Source organism: Octopus sinensis, linkage group LG4, assembly GCF_006345805.1.
Source record: "Octopus sinensis linkage group LG4, ASM634580v1, whole genome shotgun sequence".
Classification (NCBI taxonomy): domain Eukaryota; kingdom Metazoa; phylum Mollusca; class Cephalopoda; order Octopoda; family Octopodidae; genus Octopus; species Octopus sinensis.
Genome location: NC_043000.1, coordinates 16,948,981 through 16,967,404, shown reverse-complemented (window position 1 = coordinate 16,967,404; position 18,424 = coordinate 16,948,981). Strand labels below are relative to the sequence as shown.

At 38.0% G+C, this 18,424-nt stretch overlaps 1 protein-coding gene across 32 annotated transcripts in view; it reads left to right on the top strand.

The window, feature by feature from the left end:
• LOC115210251 (titin) overlaps positions 1–18,424 on the top strand; it is a 626,493-nt gene that overhangs the window by 217,949 nt on the left and 390,120 nt on the right. Inside the window, exon 1 of one of the 32 annotated variants that reach the window (XM_036501838.1) lies at positions 12,782–12,973. The exons of the other annotated variants lie outside the window; for them this stretch is intronic. Coding sequence (XP_036357731.1) covers positions 12,971–12,973 — 3 coding nt within the window. The 5' untranslated portion in view covers positions 12,782–12,970. Of the gene's footprint in view, positions 1–12,781; positions 12,974–18,424 lie in introns of those variants that run through there. 32 annotated transcript variants of the gene reach the window in all.

Sequence of the window (18,424 nt, the reverse complement as noted above, 5' to 3'; positions counted from 1 at the left end):
AACAAGCCATGTGACTTTAGACCAAATGTTAATAGTGTTGATTGAATGGTGTGGAGGCGCAATGGCCCAGTGGTTAGGGCAGTGGACTCGCGGTCATAGGCTCGCGGTTTCGATTCCCAGACCGGGCGTTGTGAGTGTTTATTGAGCAAAAACACCTAAAAGCTCCACGAGGCTCTGGCAGGGGATGGTGGTGATCCCTGCTGTACTCTTTCACCACAACTTTCTCTCACTCTTACTTCCTGTTTCTGTTGTACCTGTATTTCAAGGGGCCGGCCTTGTCACTCTCTGTGTCACGCTGAATATCCCCGAGAACTACGTTAAGGGTGTACGTGTCTGTGGAGTGCTCAGCCACTTACACGTTAATTTCACGAGCAGGCTGTTCCGTTGATTCGGATCAACCGGAACCCTCATCGTCGTAACCGACGGAGTGCTTCCATCCATTGTTGCATATATCAGTGGTGTGTGTGTGTGTTTGGAGATTGTCACTTCATGGTCAGATGACAGAAACTGTTTAAGGTGCCAGGCTAAACGGTGTTGCATGATGGAGCTCCAACTCTTTAGATTCCAGTTTCAAATCTCATCAGTGTCAACATTGTCTTTCATCCCTCGGGGATCAATACAAGTAACAGCCAAATAAAATTACTGGGGGCGTTCATAAAATCAACTTTGTTTCCATCCTTTGTAAACATGTGGCCTTGTGCCAAAACTAGAAATCATTTCCTCCTCTTCATCATCATCATCATCATCACTGTTGTTGTTGTATTCTTTTCACCTTGGCTGGCTTCAAGCAAGCATTGACTTTTGTATTATTAATAACGAAGTCACATGATTTTAAGTCTTGTCTCCCCTTCCTCTTCTTTCTTCCTCCTTCTTCTTTCTTCCCCCTTCTTCTTCTTTCTTCCTCCTTCCTCTCTTTTTCTTCGTTTTCTTCTTCCTGTAGTACTGTCCGTGACCGTCGCATCTTTGGTATGACATAGACTGCAGTCGTGATCGATAATGGACCAGAACAGTTACATGGTACCGTACAGAACTAACACCATAACAAAACTCTGGCCACAATGAACCAGTCAGTGCAGCTTTTTTTTATTTATATATTTATTTCTTTGTTGTTGCTGATTCGATAGTTTTTAGGTTGAATTCATCAGCAGCAACAATTTGGTTTGGCTGGCATTTCAAGAAAGCAAAAAGTTCCAATCTAGCTAATGGATGGAGAAATACCTCCGGGACAGGTGTATATCCGCAGAATAAAAAGCAAAACAAGAAGGTTGTTATTTAGCCTTATTGAGCAGAAATGGGATTGAAGTTCATAGCATTTATTCAGGCATAGTGTATCTAGGACTACATCACCAAATGTGGCCTTCCTTGTTGTTACTGTCTAGTGCCATGTAGGTCCTGACCCAGTAATCCAAAATCAGACATTCTAGCAAATTACCATTTCATCTTTTAATTAAGCATGGTATATCCAGGACAACAGAGCTCAATGTCTTTTTTCTTTCTTTATTTTTTTTTTATTAGATGGTAATGCTATAATGTGAGGGAAATTTGGCTATTATATCTAACAGAGTGGGTGGCCACATTGTCTCAAAGAAATGGCTGAAAAGTGCCCAGTAACTTGACAGTCTTTATGATTTGTTTTGTCCTATTGCTATTTAACTCCAGGGCATCCCTGATTCAACAACCCTATGATCAAAGGTATTCTAGTTATTCTAATTATGACCATATAAAACAATGTGTCCCTTTTCTCTCCCTTTTTATTTTTTTTTATTTTCAAAGGGCAAGATTTGAGGGAAATTGGGTTGCTATTTACAGCTAGTTGAGCAACAATATAGGGATTTGTGCTGAAGGTATTTAGTTCTGACAGTGTTATTTTCATCCGTTATCCTAAGGACTTATGATCAAAGACATTCCATTCATGACCTCTCCATTTAGTTTTCAGAAATAATGTACTTTAAGACTACATGTCCTTTTAAGTTAATGTTGCGGATACAAACATAAGATGGAAGCCTATTAGCCATGGTCACTTAGTAACTCACCTATACTCCTCTACCCTTTTCTATCACACCCACTTATACATACTGTGCTTGTGTAGATAGAGGGTAGAGACCACCAGTCTCTGTAAATATCAATAATCTTTCCCCTACACTACCCACTTCTCCTTAGACTTTTTTCGTACATTACTACCTTCCTCCATACTACTACTGATACTGCAGCTGTTATTGCTACCCCTTCTATTGCTCCTACTTTTACCACTGCTACTAATACTACTTACTACTGATACTACCACTACTATTAGTTCTACTACTTTTGAAAACTGCAGCTGTCATTGCTGCCTCTACTACTACTTCTACTTGTTAATGTTATATCAATTACTTATACTCCACTGGTTAGCAAAGCAGTTACAAAGCTCATCCTCAGACTGGGATCACTGCTTCCTTCCCCTCACCGGCACCACCACCTTTTTTACTTTTTGAACATGATAAAAGACAGGTAATGATTTACTACTTGCTGGTGTCTGATGAAGGGAGTTGTTGGTGTGTAGATGGAGATCAAACGTTTGCTCAAGTCCAAAGCTTTCACTTTCCAGCTGACAATCTTTTGTTTGGTGACCGCCAGGGACAATTTGTGATCTTGACATACTTGGTTGTTTGGTTATAATTGTTTTCTTTCTTCGGATAGTGTATCTAGGACTACATCACCAAATGTGGCCTTCCTTGTTGTTATTGTTTAGTGCCAGGTAGGTCCTGACCCAGTAATCCAAAATCAGACATTCTAGAAAATTACCATTTCATCTTTTAACCCTTTAGCATTTTAACTGGCCATATCCGGCCAAAAGTATTCAGCCTGTTTTATGTTCAAACTGGCCAGATCTGGTCTCTCACACCAACCCTACAATATCGTTTTAAAAATCAACAGCTACCTCATCAAAATCTCATAGGTACAAGATAATGCATGATTAGTTCAAAACAATTTGGATGAAAAAGCATTAATTTTGGTAGAATAATGCAAACACTAAAGGGTTAAATCAGCTGTGAAGTTATATTGGTAAGAAAAGTCATTATTAGTGTTACTGCCTATCTGCCACTAAAAATGTTGGACAGTATTTCTTCTAGCTCTTTACACTCTGAATTCAAATTCCACTGAGGTCAGCTTCACTTTCCAACCCTCTAGGGTCTATAAAGTAAAGTACCAGTCAAGTACTGGAGTCAGTGTTATCAACTCACCTTCTTTCCTAAATTGCAGCCCTTATACTTGTGGTAGAAGCCATTACTGGTTAATCTTTAAAAAGACAAGAAATCTATTCCCAAAATTTCACTCAACCAAAAATCAAATGCATGGATGAAGGGAGTGAGTCATTGAAACGTGTCCAGAATCTTTGTCATCATTGCTGCCAAAGACCATATTCTCTCTCCCTGACTGATTAAAATTTCATAAATTCTCTCCTTTGCTCCTTTTGATATTAACCCTTTAGTGTTCACATTATTCTGCCATAATTAAAGCTTTTTTGTCCTCATTGTTTTGAACTAATCAGGCATTATCTTGGAGCTTTGAGATTTTGAGGAGGTAGCTGTTAATTTTTAAAACAACATTGTAGTGTTGGTGTGAGAGGCCAGATCTGGCCATTTTGAACATAAAACAGGCAGAATACTTTTGGCCGAATATGGCCGGTTTAAATGCTAAAGGCTTAAGTTTCATTAACCCTAATGACTTCATGTTACATGTATAATTTTAATTGATTAGAAAATTATTTTCAGTTCAGTACACTAAGTATGGTAGCCTGCACTTAACTAACTATATGTTCTTCATTTCAAAAAAACATCTTTGAGAAAATTTCCAGTGCATTTGTATATATCCCACCCAACCATACATTGGTGTAGCCCTGGATCTCCCCTGTGGAGGCACATGGCTTAGTGGTTAGAGGGTTCGACTCTTGATTTTAAGATTGTGGTTTCAGTTCCTGGATCAAGCAATGTGCTTGTTCTTGAGCAAAACACTTTATTTCATTTTACTCCTGTCCATTCAGCTAGCAAAAATTAGTAATCTTGCAATGGACCAGTGCCCTGTCTCTGTGGGGAAACTATACTCCATGGAAACTGGGTCTATATGACTCAGGAAGAATCTGGATCTCCCCTACAGCAATAAATTTGTTTCTGTTCTTCCCATCATATTTTAATCTCTCAGCTTCTTGTATCTCTCAATGCATCGTCCCATCTCCTATTCTCTTCATCAGTTGAAGGGTGATTTGAGAGAGATTTGCCTACTATATCTAGCAAATTGGACAATCATGTCAGAGCACCCTTGTTAAGTTCATTGCCTGTTGGTTATTTAGGTTAATGGCATTAGGGTCACACTGTGTGTAACTCCTTAACTAAGACTTCTTTAATCTTGAGCTGCCTCAAGTTACTGAGCTGAAATTTTTGTTTCAATCTCTGACGAATCCTTTTTCTTTTTATTATCTTTTTAACTTTTTTTCCTTTTCTTGCTTTTTTTTTCTTCCTATAATCCCTTTGCTTCTCTTAAATTAGATTGGATCACTTTAGATTGTGGAATGTGAAGTGAACTAGTTGCAGTGGTTGTAAGGGCCATGCTAGTGTTCTGTAGTTGGAATGTTTCATCGTGGTAGTGGTACTAGTCTTGTCTAGTGGTCATGTTTTATAGGAACGTTGATAGAAGTGACTGTGATTGATATAGTAGTGCTGCAGTGACTGTGATTTTTGTTGTATAGCCCCCAGGTCAGCCCTCACTGTACTGACCTATATGTTCAAAGGTAAACCAAACATGACCACCACTTCTTTTTTCCTGTGTGCAGTAATATACCACTCTCTATTTTTTCTTTTTAACCCCTTTGTTGTTATATTTCTGTTAATATATACTGCATTTATTTCAATTAATTTTTAAAATAATGAAGAATTTAGTAAAATAACTTTTTAGTTATTAAACTAGGGCCTGGAACAATTTAGCATAAAATTTTGATAGGAGACCTATTGTGCTTGAGGAGACCTATTGAGTCAAGTACATCAACATCAAAAAATCAAATGGAAATTGTAGTTGTGATACCTGTGCCGGTGGCTTGTAAAAAGCACCAACCGATTGTGGCCTTTGCCAGCCTCCCCTGGCACCTGTACCGGTGGCACATAAAAAGCACCCACTACACTCACGGAGTGGTTGGCGTTAGGAAGGGCATCCAGCTGTAGAAACACTGCTAGATCAGATGGGAGCCTGGTGCAGCCTCCTGGCTTCCCAGACCCCAGTCGAACCATCAAACCCATGCTAGCATGGAAAACAGACTTTAAACGATGATGATTATGATGACTATTATTTAGACCACTTTAAAAGAGTAAGTTTATATCATAGACCCTGGGGCGCTCTCAGGCAGGTTGGTATCAAAAGGGTTTAAGAAGACAGGACATGATTTGAAGGAGGTTTGGCTGCTATTTTTAACTGCTCAAACAATCAACAAGAAGCTCTTTTGCTAACTCATAATATCTGGTATTGAGTTCTGTTGATAATAGTATCGAAATTGTTGATGATAATATGATATTGTAAAGGGATAACAATGGGGAAGTTGTTAATGTTTAATTACAGGTTAGAACTATGATCAAAAGGTGGCGAGCTGGCGGAAACGTCAGCTCGCTGGACGAAATGCTTAGATGTATTTTGTCTGTCTTTACGTTCTGTGTTCAAATTCTGCTGAGGTCGACTTTGCCTTTCATCCTTTCGGGGTCGATAAATTAAGTACCAGTTACGCATGGCTGTCTGGGTTCAGTCCCACTGCATGGTACCTTGGCCAAGTGTCTTCTACTATAGCCCCAAGCCAACCAAAGCCTTTTGAGTAGATTTGATAGACAGAAACTCAAGAAAGCCTGTCATATGTGTGTGTTTGTGATGCTTTGTCTCTACATGGCATAATCGCTGTAACTGATTGTACTGTTATAGAAGCAGTGTTATTCGTTTCCAATATTCTGTGAGAACATGTCTGTCCATGGGGGAAATATTATCTTGCTTGTAAACAGATGAAGGTTGGCAATAGGAAGGGCATCCAGCTGTTGAAAATTTGCCTCAGTAAATAAACTTTGTCCAATCCAATGCAAGCATGGAAAAGTGGATCATCATCGTTTAGCATCCGCTTTCCATGCTGGCATGGGTTGGACGGTGCAACTGGGGTCTGGGAAGCCAGAAGGCTGCACCAGGCCCAGTCTGATCTGGCAATGTTTCTACAGCTGGATGCCCTTCCTAACGCCAACCACTCCATGAGTGTAGTGGGTGCCTTTTACGTGCCACCTGCACAGGTGCCAGACGAGGCTGGCAAAGGCCACGATCGGATGGTGCTTTTTACGTGCCACCGGCACGTAGGCCAGGCGAGGATGGCTACGGCCAGGATCGGATGGTGCTTTTTAATAATGATGATGATGATAATGCATACAGTGGCATGGGCCACTCTGTTCCCATACTCACTTAGTAACATAGACTTTGGTATTCCCATACATCCACAGCGGTATGAACACTATATCCTTGAATACACACTCAGTGGTATAGATGGTATGACCCAGTATACCACCATACATCCATCGCGATGTAGGTCATTAGGCCTCATACATACCCACAATAATGGTTACCACCATTATACCCCTGTGTACACACACACATACGTGTACACAATGACCACTCTACTCACCCCATAACTTTGTGGTATGTCCCGCTATGTAAGGTTAGCACGCCGGGCGAAATGCCTTCTGGTATTTCGTCTGTCGCTACATTGTGAGTTCAAATTCCGCCAAGGTCGACTTTGCCTTTTCATCCTTTCAGGGTCGATAAATTAAGTACCAGTTACGCATTGGGTCGATATAATCGACTTAATCCGTTTGTCTGTCCTTGTTTGTCCCCTCTATGTTTAGCCCCTTGTGCGTAGTAAAGAAATATATATCACCATACATCCATTGCGATATAGGTCATTAGGCCGCATACATACCCACAATAATGGTTACTACCATTATACCCCGGTGTACACACACACACATGCGTACACAATGACCACTCTACCCACCCCATAAACTTTGTGGTATGTCCCACTGTGTCCCGCACTTACACAGAGCTATGTGCCACACCCAAACTGTTCTGCCAGTGGCAGCAGCTGTGATGCAGTGAAGCTGTATCATTCTACCAATCCATTGACATCTGTTGTTGACTCACAAACCATACATTGGCAGCAGCTGCTGCTGCTGCTGTTGTTGTTTCTTTTCTGCTGTTCTTAGTTGTGGTGTGGTGGGCGGCGAGCTGGCAGAAACGTTAGCACGCCGGGCGAAATGCTTAGCGGTATTTCGTCTGCCATTACGTTCTGAGTTCAAATTCCACCGAGGTCGACTTTGCCTTTCATTCCTTTCGGGTTGATTAAATAAGTACCAGTTACGCACTGGGGTCGATGTAATCGACTTAATCCGTTTGTCTGTCCTTGTTTGTCCCCTCTGTGTTTAGCTCCTTGTGGGTAGTAAAGAAAAAGGTATTTCGTCTGCCATTACGTTCTGAGTTCAAATTCTGCCGAGGTCGACTTTGTCTTTCATCCTTTCGGGGTCAATTAAATAAGTACCAGTTACGCACTGGGGTCGATGTAATCGACTTAATCCGTTTGTCTGTCCTTGTTTGTCCCCTCTGTGTTTAGCTCCTTGTGGATAGTAAAGAAAAAGGTATTTCGTCTGCCATTACATTCTGAGTTCAAATTCCGCCGAAGTCGACTTTGTCTTTCATCCTTTCGGGGTCGATTAAATAAGTACCAGTTGCGCACTGGGGTCAATGTAATCGACTTAATCCGTTTGTCTGTCCTTGTTTAGCCCCTTGTGGTCAATAAAGAAATAGGTTCTCACATGTTCTAGTTGTTGTTGTTGTTGTTGATGTTCTCTGTTGTTCTGTTTAGTTGCTTATTGTTGTTGTGTGTGTTGTTCCTGTTATTGGTGCTGTTGTGTTTATATCTGCTCTGTTTGTTGCACCTATTGCTGCCTCCATTCTCTTCCCTCTCCCACCACCTCTCCGTATGCACACTTGCATGCATGTATGTGTACCGGGTTATTATTTATTCTTTATTAGTCTTATTTACACACTTCATACAAATACACACACTTCTTCACACACATACACACACAACATGAATACATTTCTTTACACATATATATACTAGCAGTATCGCCCGGCGTTGCTCGGGTTTGTAAGGGAAATAACTATATAAGCATTTTTAGAGAGTTATAGCCAAAAAGTAGCAAAAAAATGCATTAAAATTGGAAAAAAAATGATGGTAAATTATTTTTTAAATCGTAGACTCATCGTAGACGCGCGCTAATACCCAGAAGGGCTCGATATGAATCACGACTATAAGATACCCGGTTTTGGTTAAACTGCACCGCAAAATGTGAGAGTAGTTAGGAATCTAAATCGTAGGAGACAGACACACAACTTCACTTTTATATACAAAGATATATATATATATCAATAATAAAAGGGTAAAACTAATTAATTATTAATTAATTTTACCAAGTAGTGTTCAGTATGTAAAAAGACCATTTACGGTATATTTAAAACATTACGTTATATAATTAGGGTTCAGTAAAATAATTTACTTTACCACACACCGAACTTTTAGAAATAGCAGCCAAAAAATCTTAGCTATTTCTTCTACTATAAGAAAAATCTCCCAGACAATATATACTAAAAAATAACTCACACAGGTATGTTCGGTGTGTGGTAAAGTAAATTATTTTACTGAACCCTAATTATATAACGTAATATATATATATATACATGCACTCACATGCAGCATGAATACACTTCTTCATGCACAAATCCATTCAAACCTGCACACTTACACACACACACACACACACACACATTTTCTCTGGTATGTGCACTCTCAACATACACACACATGCACAGAAACGCATTCCTTCAAGTACACATTCTCAGAGACTCGCATACTTTTAGACATATATATACAGATTAACACGTGCATTCTCACCGCCAGGCAGGCACACACACACACCTCTCTCTCTCACTCTCTCTCTCTCTCTCACTCTCTCTCACTCTCTCTCTCTCTCTCACTCTCTCTCTCTCACTCTCACACACACACACACACCTCCACTGTTCCTGCACTTCAATAATTTGTTACTGATGGGTTTAGTGTTGTGGGAGAGGGTTAGCCTTTCTTTCCTTATTAACATTAATTTTATGGTTCCTCCCACATCTAAACCTACTCACCTCCTCTTCAGATTCAATTAAGATTGGTTCAATCTCATGCTATAGCACTGAACTGTCAATTTTCATTTTCATTTTTTTAAATACCTAGTAAAGTAAACGTTTCCCAATATTCTATTATCATCATGTTATCACCATCTTCATTCTTACTCTTTTACTTGTTTCAGTCATTTGACTGCGGCCATGCTGGTGCACTTCCTTAAGTCGAGCAAATCGACCCCGGGACTTATTCTTTGTAAGCCTAGTACTTATTCTATAGGTCTCTTTTGCCGAACCGCTAAGTAACAGGGACATAAACACACCAGCATCGGTTGTCAAGCAATGCTAGGGGGACAAACACAGACACAGAAACACACACACGCATATATATATATATATATATACATATACACGACGGGCTTCTTTCAGTTTCCGTCTACCAAATCCACTCACAAGGCTTTGGTCGGCCCGAGGCTATAGTAGAAGACACTTGCCCAAGGTGCCACACAGTGGGACTGAACCCGGAACCATGTGGTTGGTAGACAAGCTACTTACCACACAGCCACTCCTTATTTTTTTTACAATTATAATTATTAAGGCAGTTGGATGGGAGAAACAGCCCAATGACATACAGTGTTTATTTTCGTCCCTTATAATGAGGATTCAAACCCAAACAACATCACTAAAAATCAGTCGTACAACTGTTACAAACCCTAACCCTAACCCTAACCACACATACTGGTGTTTTATTCAGTTAACTACCCACTCTACCTGTTACAAATTGTGCACTCATTTACCTATGTTCGTAGAGCATCGGATAACATGCCCTGTGACATTTGTTTTGTAGTCTTCAAATCTCACCAAAATCAACTCTGCCTTTCTGGAGTTGAAAATAAAATAAAATTAAATATCCATCAACTATTGAATTTAAATTACTAATCACTCCCTCCAGATTTATGATCTTATGCTTATGTTACAAAAAAGATTCAAATTATTATTATAATTTTTATTATTATTATTATTATTGAAGGCAGTGAGTTGACAGAATCATTAGCATGCCTGGCAAAAATGTTAGTGTCATTTTGTTCATTTTTTCATTCCGAGTTCAAATTCCGCCAAGGTCAGCTTTGCCTTTTCTCCTTTCAGGATCAATAAGATAAGTACCAGTTGCACACTGGGGTCGATGTAATTGACTACTCCCCTTCCCTGCAAAATTTTAGACCCATTATTATTATTATAATTTGTGGTGGTGGTGGTAGTGGTAGTAGTAGTAGTAGTAGTATTGAATTGGCAGGGTCATCAGAATGTTGGGGGGGAAAGTGTGTTTATGTTATTTTGTTCTGGTTCATTATGTTTTGATTTCAAATCTCCCGAGGTCAACTTTGCCCTTCATCCATTTAGGGGTTAATAAAATAAAATGCCAATCAAATATTGGGGGTTGATGGCATTGACTAACCTCATTCCTTCAAAATTGCTGACCTTGTGTCAAAATCAGAAACATCATTAATATTATTATTATTATTATTATTATTATTATTATTATCATTGTCATCATCTTATATTTCATATCTTAAAGCAGTTACCCTTCTTCCCAGTATTTGCTTTGATATCAATGCCATTCATGTCACACAAACTAGCTATGGATGCATGTGAGTTGATGATACTATGCCACCAGTCATGGCAGCATATAAGTCAGTGATATATCATACTACCAACCATGGTAGCAGACAAGCCATTAAGGCCATACCATCAACCATTTTGAGCCTTCGTTACCACACCACATCACTAGAAGTCACACACAGAAATGATATCATCGTACAGGTGTTATTGCATAAAACAAACTCTAATCACTATTTGCTGTATTCTATTGACTATTGCTATTTCTCATGTGATGTTGGTTTTTAGCTGCTGGTTAATCCTGATTTTACAGACCCGTGATCAGAGCCATTCCAATCATGGCATCTCATCTGTTTTCTTATGGACAAGAAATCATGTATTTTTAAAATTTTTTTTTATTTCTGGTTTTTTTTTTTTTTTTAAGATGGAAGAATGTGATTTGAAGAAGGAGAATTTGGCTGCTATTTCTGGCAGTTTGAGCTGCTACATGGTGGCTTGGCTCCCTTGTTGGTTTCACCTCGTGTGATGTAATCTCGTTATGTCACCTGTAGCATTTTAGCTAAAAACCTTTGCAGTTATCCACCCTATGCTGCTCTTTTGCTGGGCTAGGGTTCAGCTATGTGTGTGTGTGTGTGTGTGTCTCTCTCTGTCCCCTGTTAATGACTCAGACTAATATACCAATAGCCTACTACTACTACTACTACTACTACACTGGCAGTTTTAGTTTGGCAAGGCTGCTCTTACCAGTTAGTGCCTTGTTTCATTCATTTCCTTATATGTGTGTGTGCACATGTATACATACACACACACACATGTATGAATGTGTGCATGATTATGTATTTATGTATGGGTGTGTTTTTGTGGGTGTGTGTGTGTGTGTGTGTATATGCGTATGTATGTACTTATGTAATATATGTATAGATATGTTTTTGTGCATGCTCGTGTATGTGTGTGTGTGCGTGTGTGTAAATGAGAAGAGAGAGAGAAAGATAAACTATTTCTTTCTTTCAATTTGGATTTTAATTGGAATAAAATATATCAATGGGGAGAGGAAGGTTTGAACTCCTTTCACTATTATAATTGTTATTTTGCGGGAGAGGAGGGTTGAATGAAACTACTTTCCTTATTTCTATCCTCTTCTTTCTTCTTCCCTGCCCGATGTAACACCGAGAGAGAGAGAGAGAGAGAGGCTGGCGGGGGGGGGGTGCGGGGAAAGAGAGGGAATGAGTTAACAACCCCACATTCTTTCATTGTTAGTTTGCTATTTTAGAAATACTGTTGAACGCTGCCGAAGAAATGATTGTAGAGAAACGGAGAGGAGGGAAAAAAATCAATATCTTACGACTTGCGTGTGTCGGTGTATGTGTATGTGTGTCCATTAGCGTGTTCACCCTCCTTTCTCTTTCTCGCTCCCCACCTCTCCTTGCTCTCCCTCCCTCCCTTCTCATTCTGTACAAAGCTGACTGTAGTGCTGTTATGGCAACAACTAGTAGAATATTCAGATGATCACAATTGTGTCCCTACAGAAGCAGCAGCATTTATATAATGAGATTGCTGGCATCCATCCTCCTATATAGTTTTCTGCAATAAAACTACTGGTGTTTGTTCATTGATTATTTATGCAACAAATCTCGTTGCATGTCAACTGTCTACATGTAATCAGTTTAAATAGTTTCTCCCCTTCAAAGCTATATAAACATGAATACATTTAAATATATGTATTGTATATATTACTGGTATTGGTGGCCACGTCTGTGACAATCCTTGCTCTTTTTTCGGCTCTGTATCGCCACCTCTACACTCTTTTAGCCATTCCCATCTGTTGAAGAAAGAATAATAATAATAATAATATTAGCTGTAGCAGCAGTAGTAGTAGCAGCAGTAGTAGTAGTAGCAGCAGCAGTAGTAGTAGCAGCAGCAGCAGCAGAGATTATCAATATCAATGTTATTTTGAGCTGTAACAGCTTCTTGTGGACTTTGAGCAAAGAATCAATCAGTTATGCTCTCATCGTGGTCCAATAGAAAGCCAGCTAGCTAGTGACTGCTGACTCCCTTACTTCATCTGCTCTTGGCCAGAATGCCGACATAACAACACAAGTTGCAGTGCAGGTCATAAAGCGCTAAAGGCGCGGGAGACAGAATGGTAAGCCAGCACTCTATTTCTCCAAATATTTACTTCAAACCTTTCAATTTCAGTAGGAAATTTACTTTTTATTTTCACCATCATTTTTTAAAATCTTGTCTTTGCTATTTTATTCATAAATTTATTTTAGCAATGCAAGGAACATGATTATCTACAAGTATATATTATAAAAAAAAAAGTAACCACTTGTAGTTTAAAAGGAAAATTCCTTTAGACTGCTTTCAGTTTCATTTTCAAATATAGCATTTCTTTTAATTTTTATTTCAATTCCTTTGATATTTTCAAACATTATTTAGAATTTGTTGAAAAACATTATATAAAGAGTATTTCACTTGATAAATTTCTTCCTTTTGGAAATTTTAATTTTGAGCTGTTTTCATATTTTCTCTTCATTTTCACATTTTACAGCTGAAAGAAAAAACAGGTTTTTTTCATTATTCTTGTTTTAGCATTTACATCTTGGCATCTCCATTTTGTCTTTCAGTATTTCAGTTGTCAAAGATACCATACATTATCATTATTTTCCCTTTGTCTTTTATGTGTGTGTGTGTGTGTGTGTGTGTGTGAGAGAGAGAGAGTGTGTGTGTGTGTAGGAAATATGAATGTAATGTATGTAGAGTGTATAATGTATGTATGTATGTGTATATATGTAATACATATATATATATGTAATGTATGTGTGTGCATATACATAATGCATATGTAATTCATACATTACAAATATATATATATATATATATATATATATAATGAATGAATGTATATGTATGTATATAAATAAGATATGTTTGTAATATATGAGTGCATGTATGTGTGTGTATAGATAATGAACGAATGAATGAATGTGTGTGTGTATATAATTCATATATTACATACATATAAGTGCTGTACGAATGTATGTGTGTGTCTATGAAATATATCTATATGTGTGGGAACTGCATGAATGTATATCATATCTATTTAAATGCATGTATATCTACAAAGCAGCACTTCAGTTGTGAACTACACACCCCACCTAGATAATAATATTATTTTAGAAGAGAAATTATAATAACACCTGTTCACTTTAACATCTCTATTAGATGTGTATGCTTACAAGTGTGTGTTGTGTAGTGTGTATGTAATACCTGAGCTAATGATATTTTTCTAGCTTCACCTTGTCCTTGAGATATTACTGTATAGTTCACGTTAAGATGTCTCTATTTTTTGTCTATTGAGGTACTTATCTGTATATTTTACAATGAGACATTTATTTTTAATGTTCAGTATTCAGATATACAATGAATATTGATTGTACTCATGGGTCATTAAAAAAAAATTTTTATGGCATTTAACCCTTTAGTGTTTAAACCGGGCCCCCAAATACTCTATATGTTTTATAATCAAACTGGGAATATCTAGCCCCTCAAACCTAACCTACATTGACATTCAAAAAATATACAATCACATCATTGAAACCTCAAAGCTATGAGATAATGCATGATTAATTCAAAACAATTTGAGTGAAAAAGTATTACATTTAACAGAGTAATCTGAACACTAAAGGGTTAAGCAAATTATATTCAACATTATCTCTCTGCTTTGTAACAATGAGGTACCCCTTGTATATTTTCTCTATGTTAATCATGTTAGATAACTAGCTTGTCAGTGGGTACCTCACGTGATTAAAGATTGAGTCTTTTCACTCAAATTGCAAAGATAATTTATTACATCCCTCCCAACTACGTAATGGAGGGTGTATAATTATATGTGTGTGTTTGTGTGTGTGTGTGTGTGTGTGTGTGTGCATGATGTGATGTTGTAACTACGGCCATGTATGAACATGCAATATGACTATATACGTATATGGGATGTGGACTTTAAGATGGGTGTGTGTGTGTGTGTGCTTGTGTATAAAGAGCAATAAATATGGGTTTGTGCAGAGTGTAGATATGTGTATATGTGCTCATATTTATAGATGATGATGATGTAGAAGAATACGAGTTGTATATGACATACACAAGCATAAATATATATCACTAACTGATTTGTGTGTAATGCAACAACAGTTGTGTGTGTGTGTGTGTGTGTGTGTGTGTGATACACTTTACATTAATTCAAGTAGACATAAATCTATCTCTACAGCACAAGATGCTGTGTATATGTTTTATATTCATAAATATATGTATATAACATTATATATCCCTACGTTTATGATATACATGTAAATACATCTATAATATAGTATTAAATGTGACTATATATATAATATATATACATAAATGTGTATACATAACATTAGATGTTGCTGCTATAAAAAAAAAACACATAAGTGTATGCATAATTCATTCTGTGCAGCTGTGTGTATATATTAAACACTTACATATATAAGTATACACTTATTACAGCATCACATGCTGCTGTCACCAACTAGGTTAGCCGTTCACTAGTAGTAAACCACTACTTCATATAGTATCTACCTTACTATGTTTGTTCTAACTACCAGCTCCCACTACATCACCAAAAAATTTTTATTTTTTTAATTTTTTTTTTTTAAATATTTGCCTTACTATGGTTACCTAAGCTACCACATCTCTCAGTCAATAGTATCCATCTTACTACATTGCTCCAACTATTGCCACCCACTATGTGATAAGTAAAAAAAAAACGCTATAGGATACTAATGTGCTGTGCTGCTGTGTCACCTCCCACTCACTATGTTACTCTAATTTCCACCATATCTATCAAGAGTAAAACAATACATTGTGTCTACCATACTATGTTCTATTAGCTTTCACTCCCTCATTATCTACTATACTATAATGTTCTTTCATCTCCCAACTCCCAACAGTATATACTATATTGCTCTAACTACCTCTTAATTACTCTGCTGATTACATCAACCATTCTATGTTGTTCTAACGACCAACCTTTCTCATCAATGCTAACTATAGCTGCTGTTTGTATAGTTATTTGGTTCTAGTCGAGTGGCATTGGGGTGTGGTCCATTGTAGGCATAGTGTTAGGGTTGTAGCAATACAGGTGTGTTTAACCATTGTAGTATTTGGGTGAATGATGCAGTGTATGGTTTAGAGCAGTGGTTTACAACCATTTTTTTTTTTTTTTTGCCTGTGGACCCCCTTTGATTCCTATTTCACTCTACTGGACCTCTCCTCCATAGCTATTTGATGTTTAAAAAAAAAAACCTCGTTATATTTTTATAATTAAATATGATTAGAAATAGTATTTAAAGGGATTGTTAAAACATTTTGTGTATTGTAGATGTATAAATGTATAACCCACTTATTGCACATAAATTTTAGCAGCAAAATTTTATAAGGACCTCCAAGGGTCTTGCAGACCCCTAGTTGAGAACTATTGATTTAGAGGGATATTACCTGAATTTATTCAGAGGGGATTTATTTAGAGGGATATTACCTGCCTCTGCTGTAAACTGTATTTGTACTACTACTACTACTACTACTACTACTACTACTACCACCACCACTACCACCTGAGAAATGGGTCTTCAGGTTCACACCTGCCACTTTCCTGGCAATAACATCTGTTAATTCCCCTCCAGGGACTTTCATTAACTGCAGTTAGATCTAATGAGATAAGAACAAGTTTGCTGCTTTGTTATTCCCAAAGTGAGAGTTGTCAGCCAGCTCAACTAACCAGTTAATACCGTATGCTACTTAATTTCCCCCCCCCCCACTCTAGTGTATTTACCCCTAAGCTATGTTATGTTATCCTCATTAAGACATGTCCTAAATATAGCAGACTGCACGTCTTAAAATGTGGCACAGAGAGGGACCATATAAGAGACAAATAAAAACTGTGGTGATAACTGGCAACAACATGCTGTGTGGCAGACCCACCCAACCTGTGTCAGTTTAGAAAAGTTGTCATTGAATCATTGCAGTGGATTACAAAATTGGCTATTCTTTCTTGTTTCAGTCATTGGACTGTGGCCAAGCTGGAGCACTGCCTTTAGTCAAACAAATCAACCCCCAAGACTTATTCTTTGTAAACTTGGTAGTTATTCTGTCGATCTCTTTTGCCGAACCGCTAAGTTATGGGGATGTAAACACATCGACATTGGTTGTCAAGCAATGGTGAGGGATCAAACACAAACATACAAATACATATATATATATGTGTGTGTGTGTGTGTGTGTGTGTATGTATTTATATATATTTAGAGATATACGACAAACTTCTTTCAGTTTCCGTCTACCAAATCCACTCAAGGCTTTTGTTGGCCCAAGGCTATAGTAGAAGACACTTGCCCAAGGTGCCACACAGTGGGATTGAACCTAGAACTGTGTGGTTGGGAAGCAAGCTTCTTATCATACCAGAATTTTTTTTTATTTACTCAAGTCCTGCCACAATAAACTTTGTCTCTAATCCTTCTGGGATGGATAAAATAAGTACCTGTTAAGCACTGTTGTCAATCTAATCAACAGTTCTTTACCCCTTCTGGTAATATTATGACATTCATGTTTACTTTCTTTCAATCTCAACTTCAAATTGTAACTGAGATTGACTTTGTCATTTATTCTTCCTGTGTTAATAAAATAAGAAATAGTGATATACTGAGATTGATGGTCTTGTGGCAAGGTTAGAAATCAGGATCTGATACCACAGAGGTGAAGGTGGGGCTGGTATCCTTCTTAACCCTTTAGCATTTAAACAGGCTATATTCTACCTCTTTCATGTGCAAACTGGCTAGATCTAGCCTCTCACACTTATCTTACAATGTCATTTCTAAAAATAAACAGTTGCATCATTGAAATCTCAAAGCTACGAGATAATGCATGATCAATTCAAAACAATGTGAATCAATAAGCAGTTCGTTCCACAGAATAATCTGGATGCTGTGCGGGTGGCACGTAAAAAGCACCCACTACACTCACGGAGTGGTTGGCGTTAGGAAGGGCATCCAGCCGTAGAAACACTGCCAGATCAGACTGGGCCTGATGCAGCCTTCTGGCTTCACAGACCCCAGTTGAACCGTCCAACCCATGCTAGCATGGAAAGCGGATGCTAAATGATGATGATGATGATGATGATCTAAAGGGTGAATGAAAACAAAGCATTTGATAAGAGCAAAAATGAATCCAGACAATTTAGCATGGTTACATTGCTTGGAGCCTGGTTTAATTTCGGACTTCCTGCTGAGAGTCTCAATGGAAGGATAAAGTTATGGCTAGCCTCATGTAGAAATGGGCTAAGAGGAATCTGACACCAAAAGGTTGAACCCTGAAGTGGCAAATGTGTATATTACTTCTATCGTCAATTACCACCTGACCATTGTGCCTTGCCCCAATTTTTGTCTGACTTGATTTTAACATCAGTCCTTTCGCTTATGAAAGATTTACATTTGTGCTCTATGTTCAGTATGTTGTGACATAGACACGTACTGAGGCTTTGATTTATACTGACATTGCTGGATAGTGAGATGATGTGG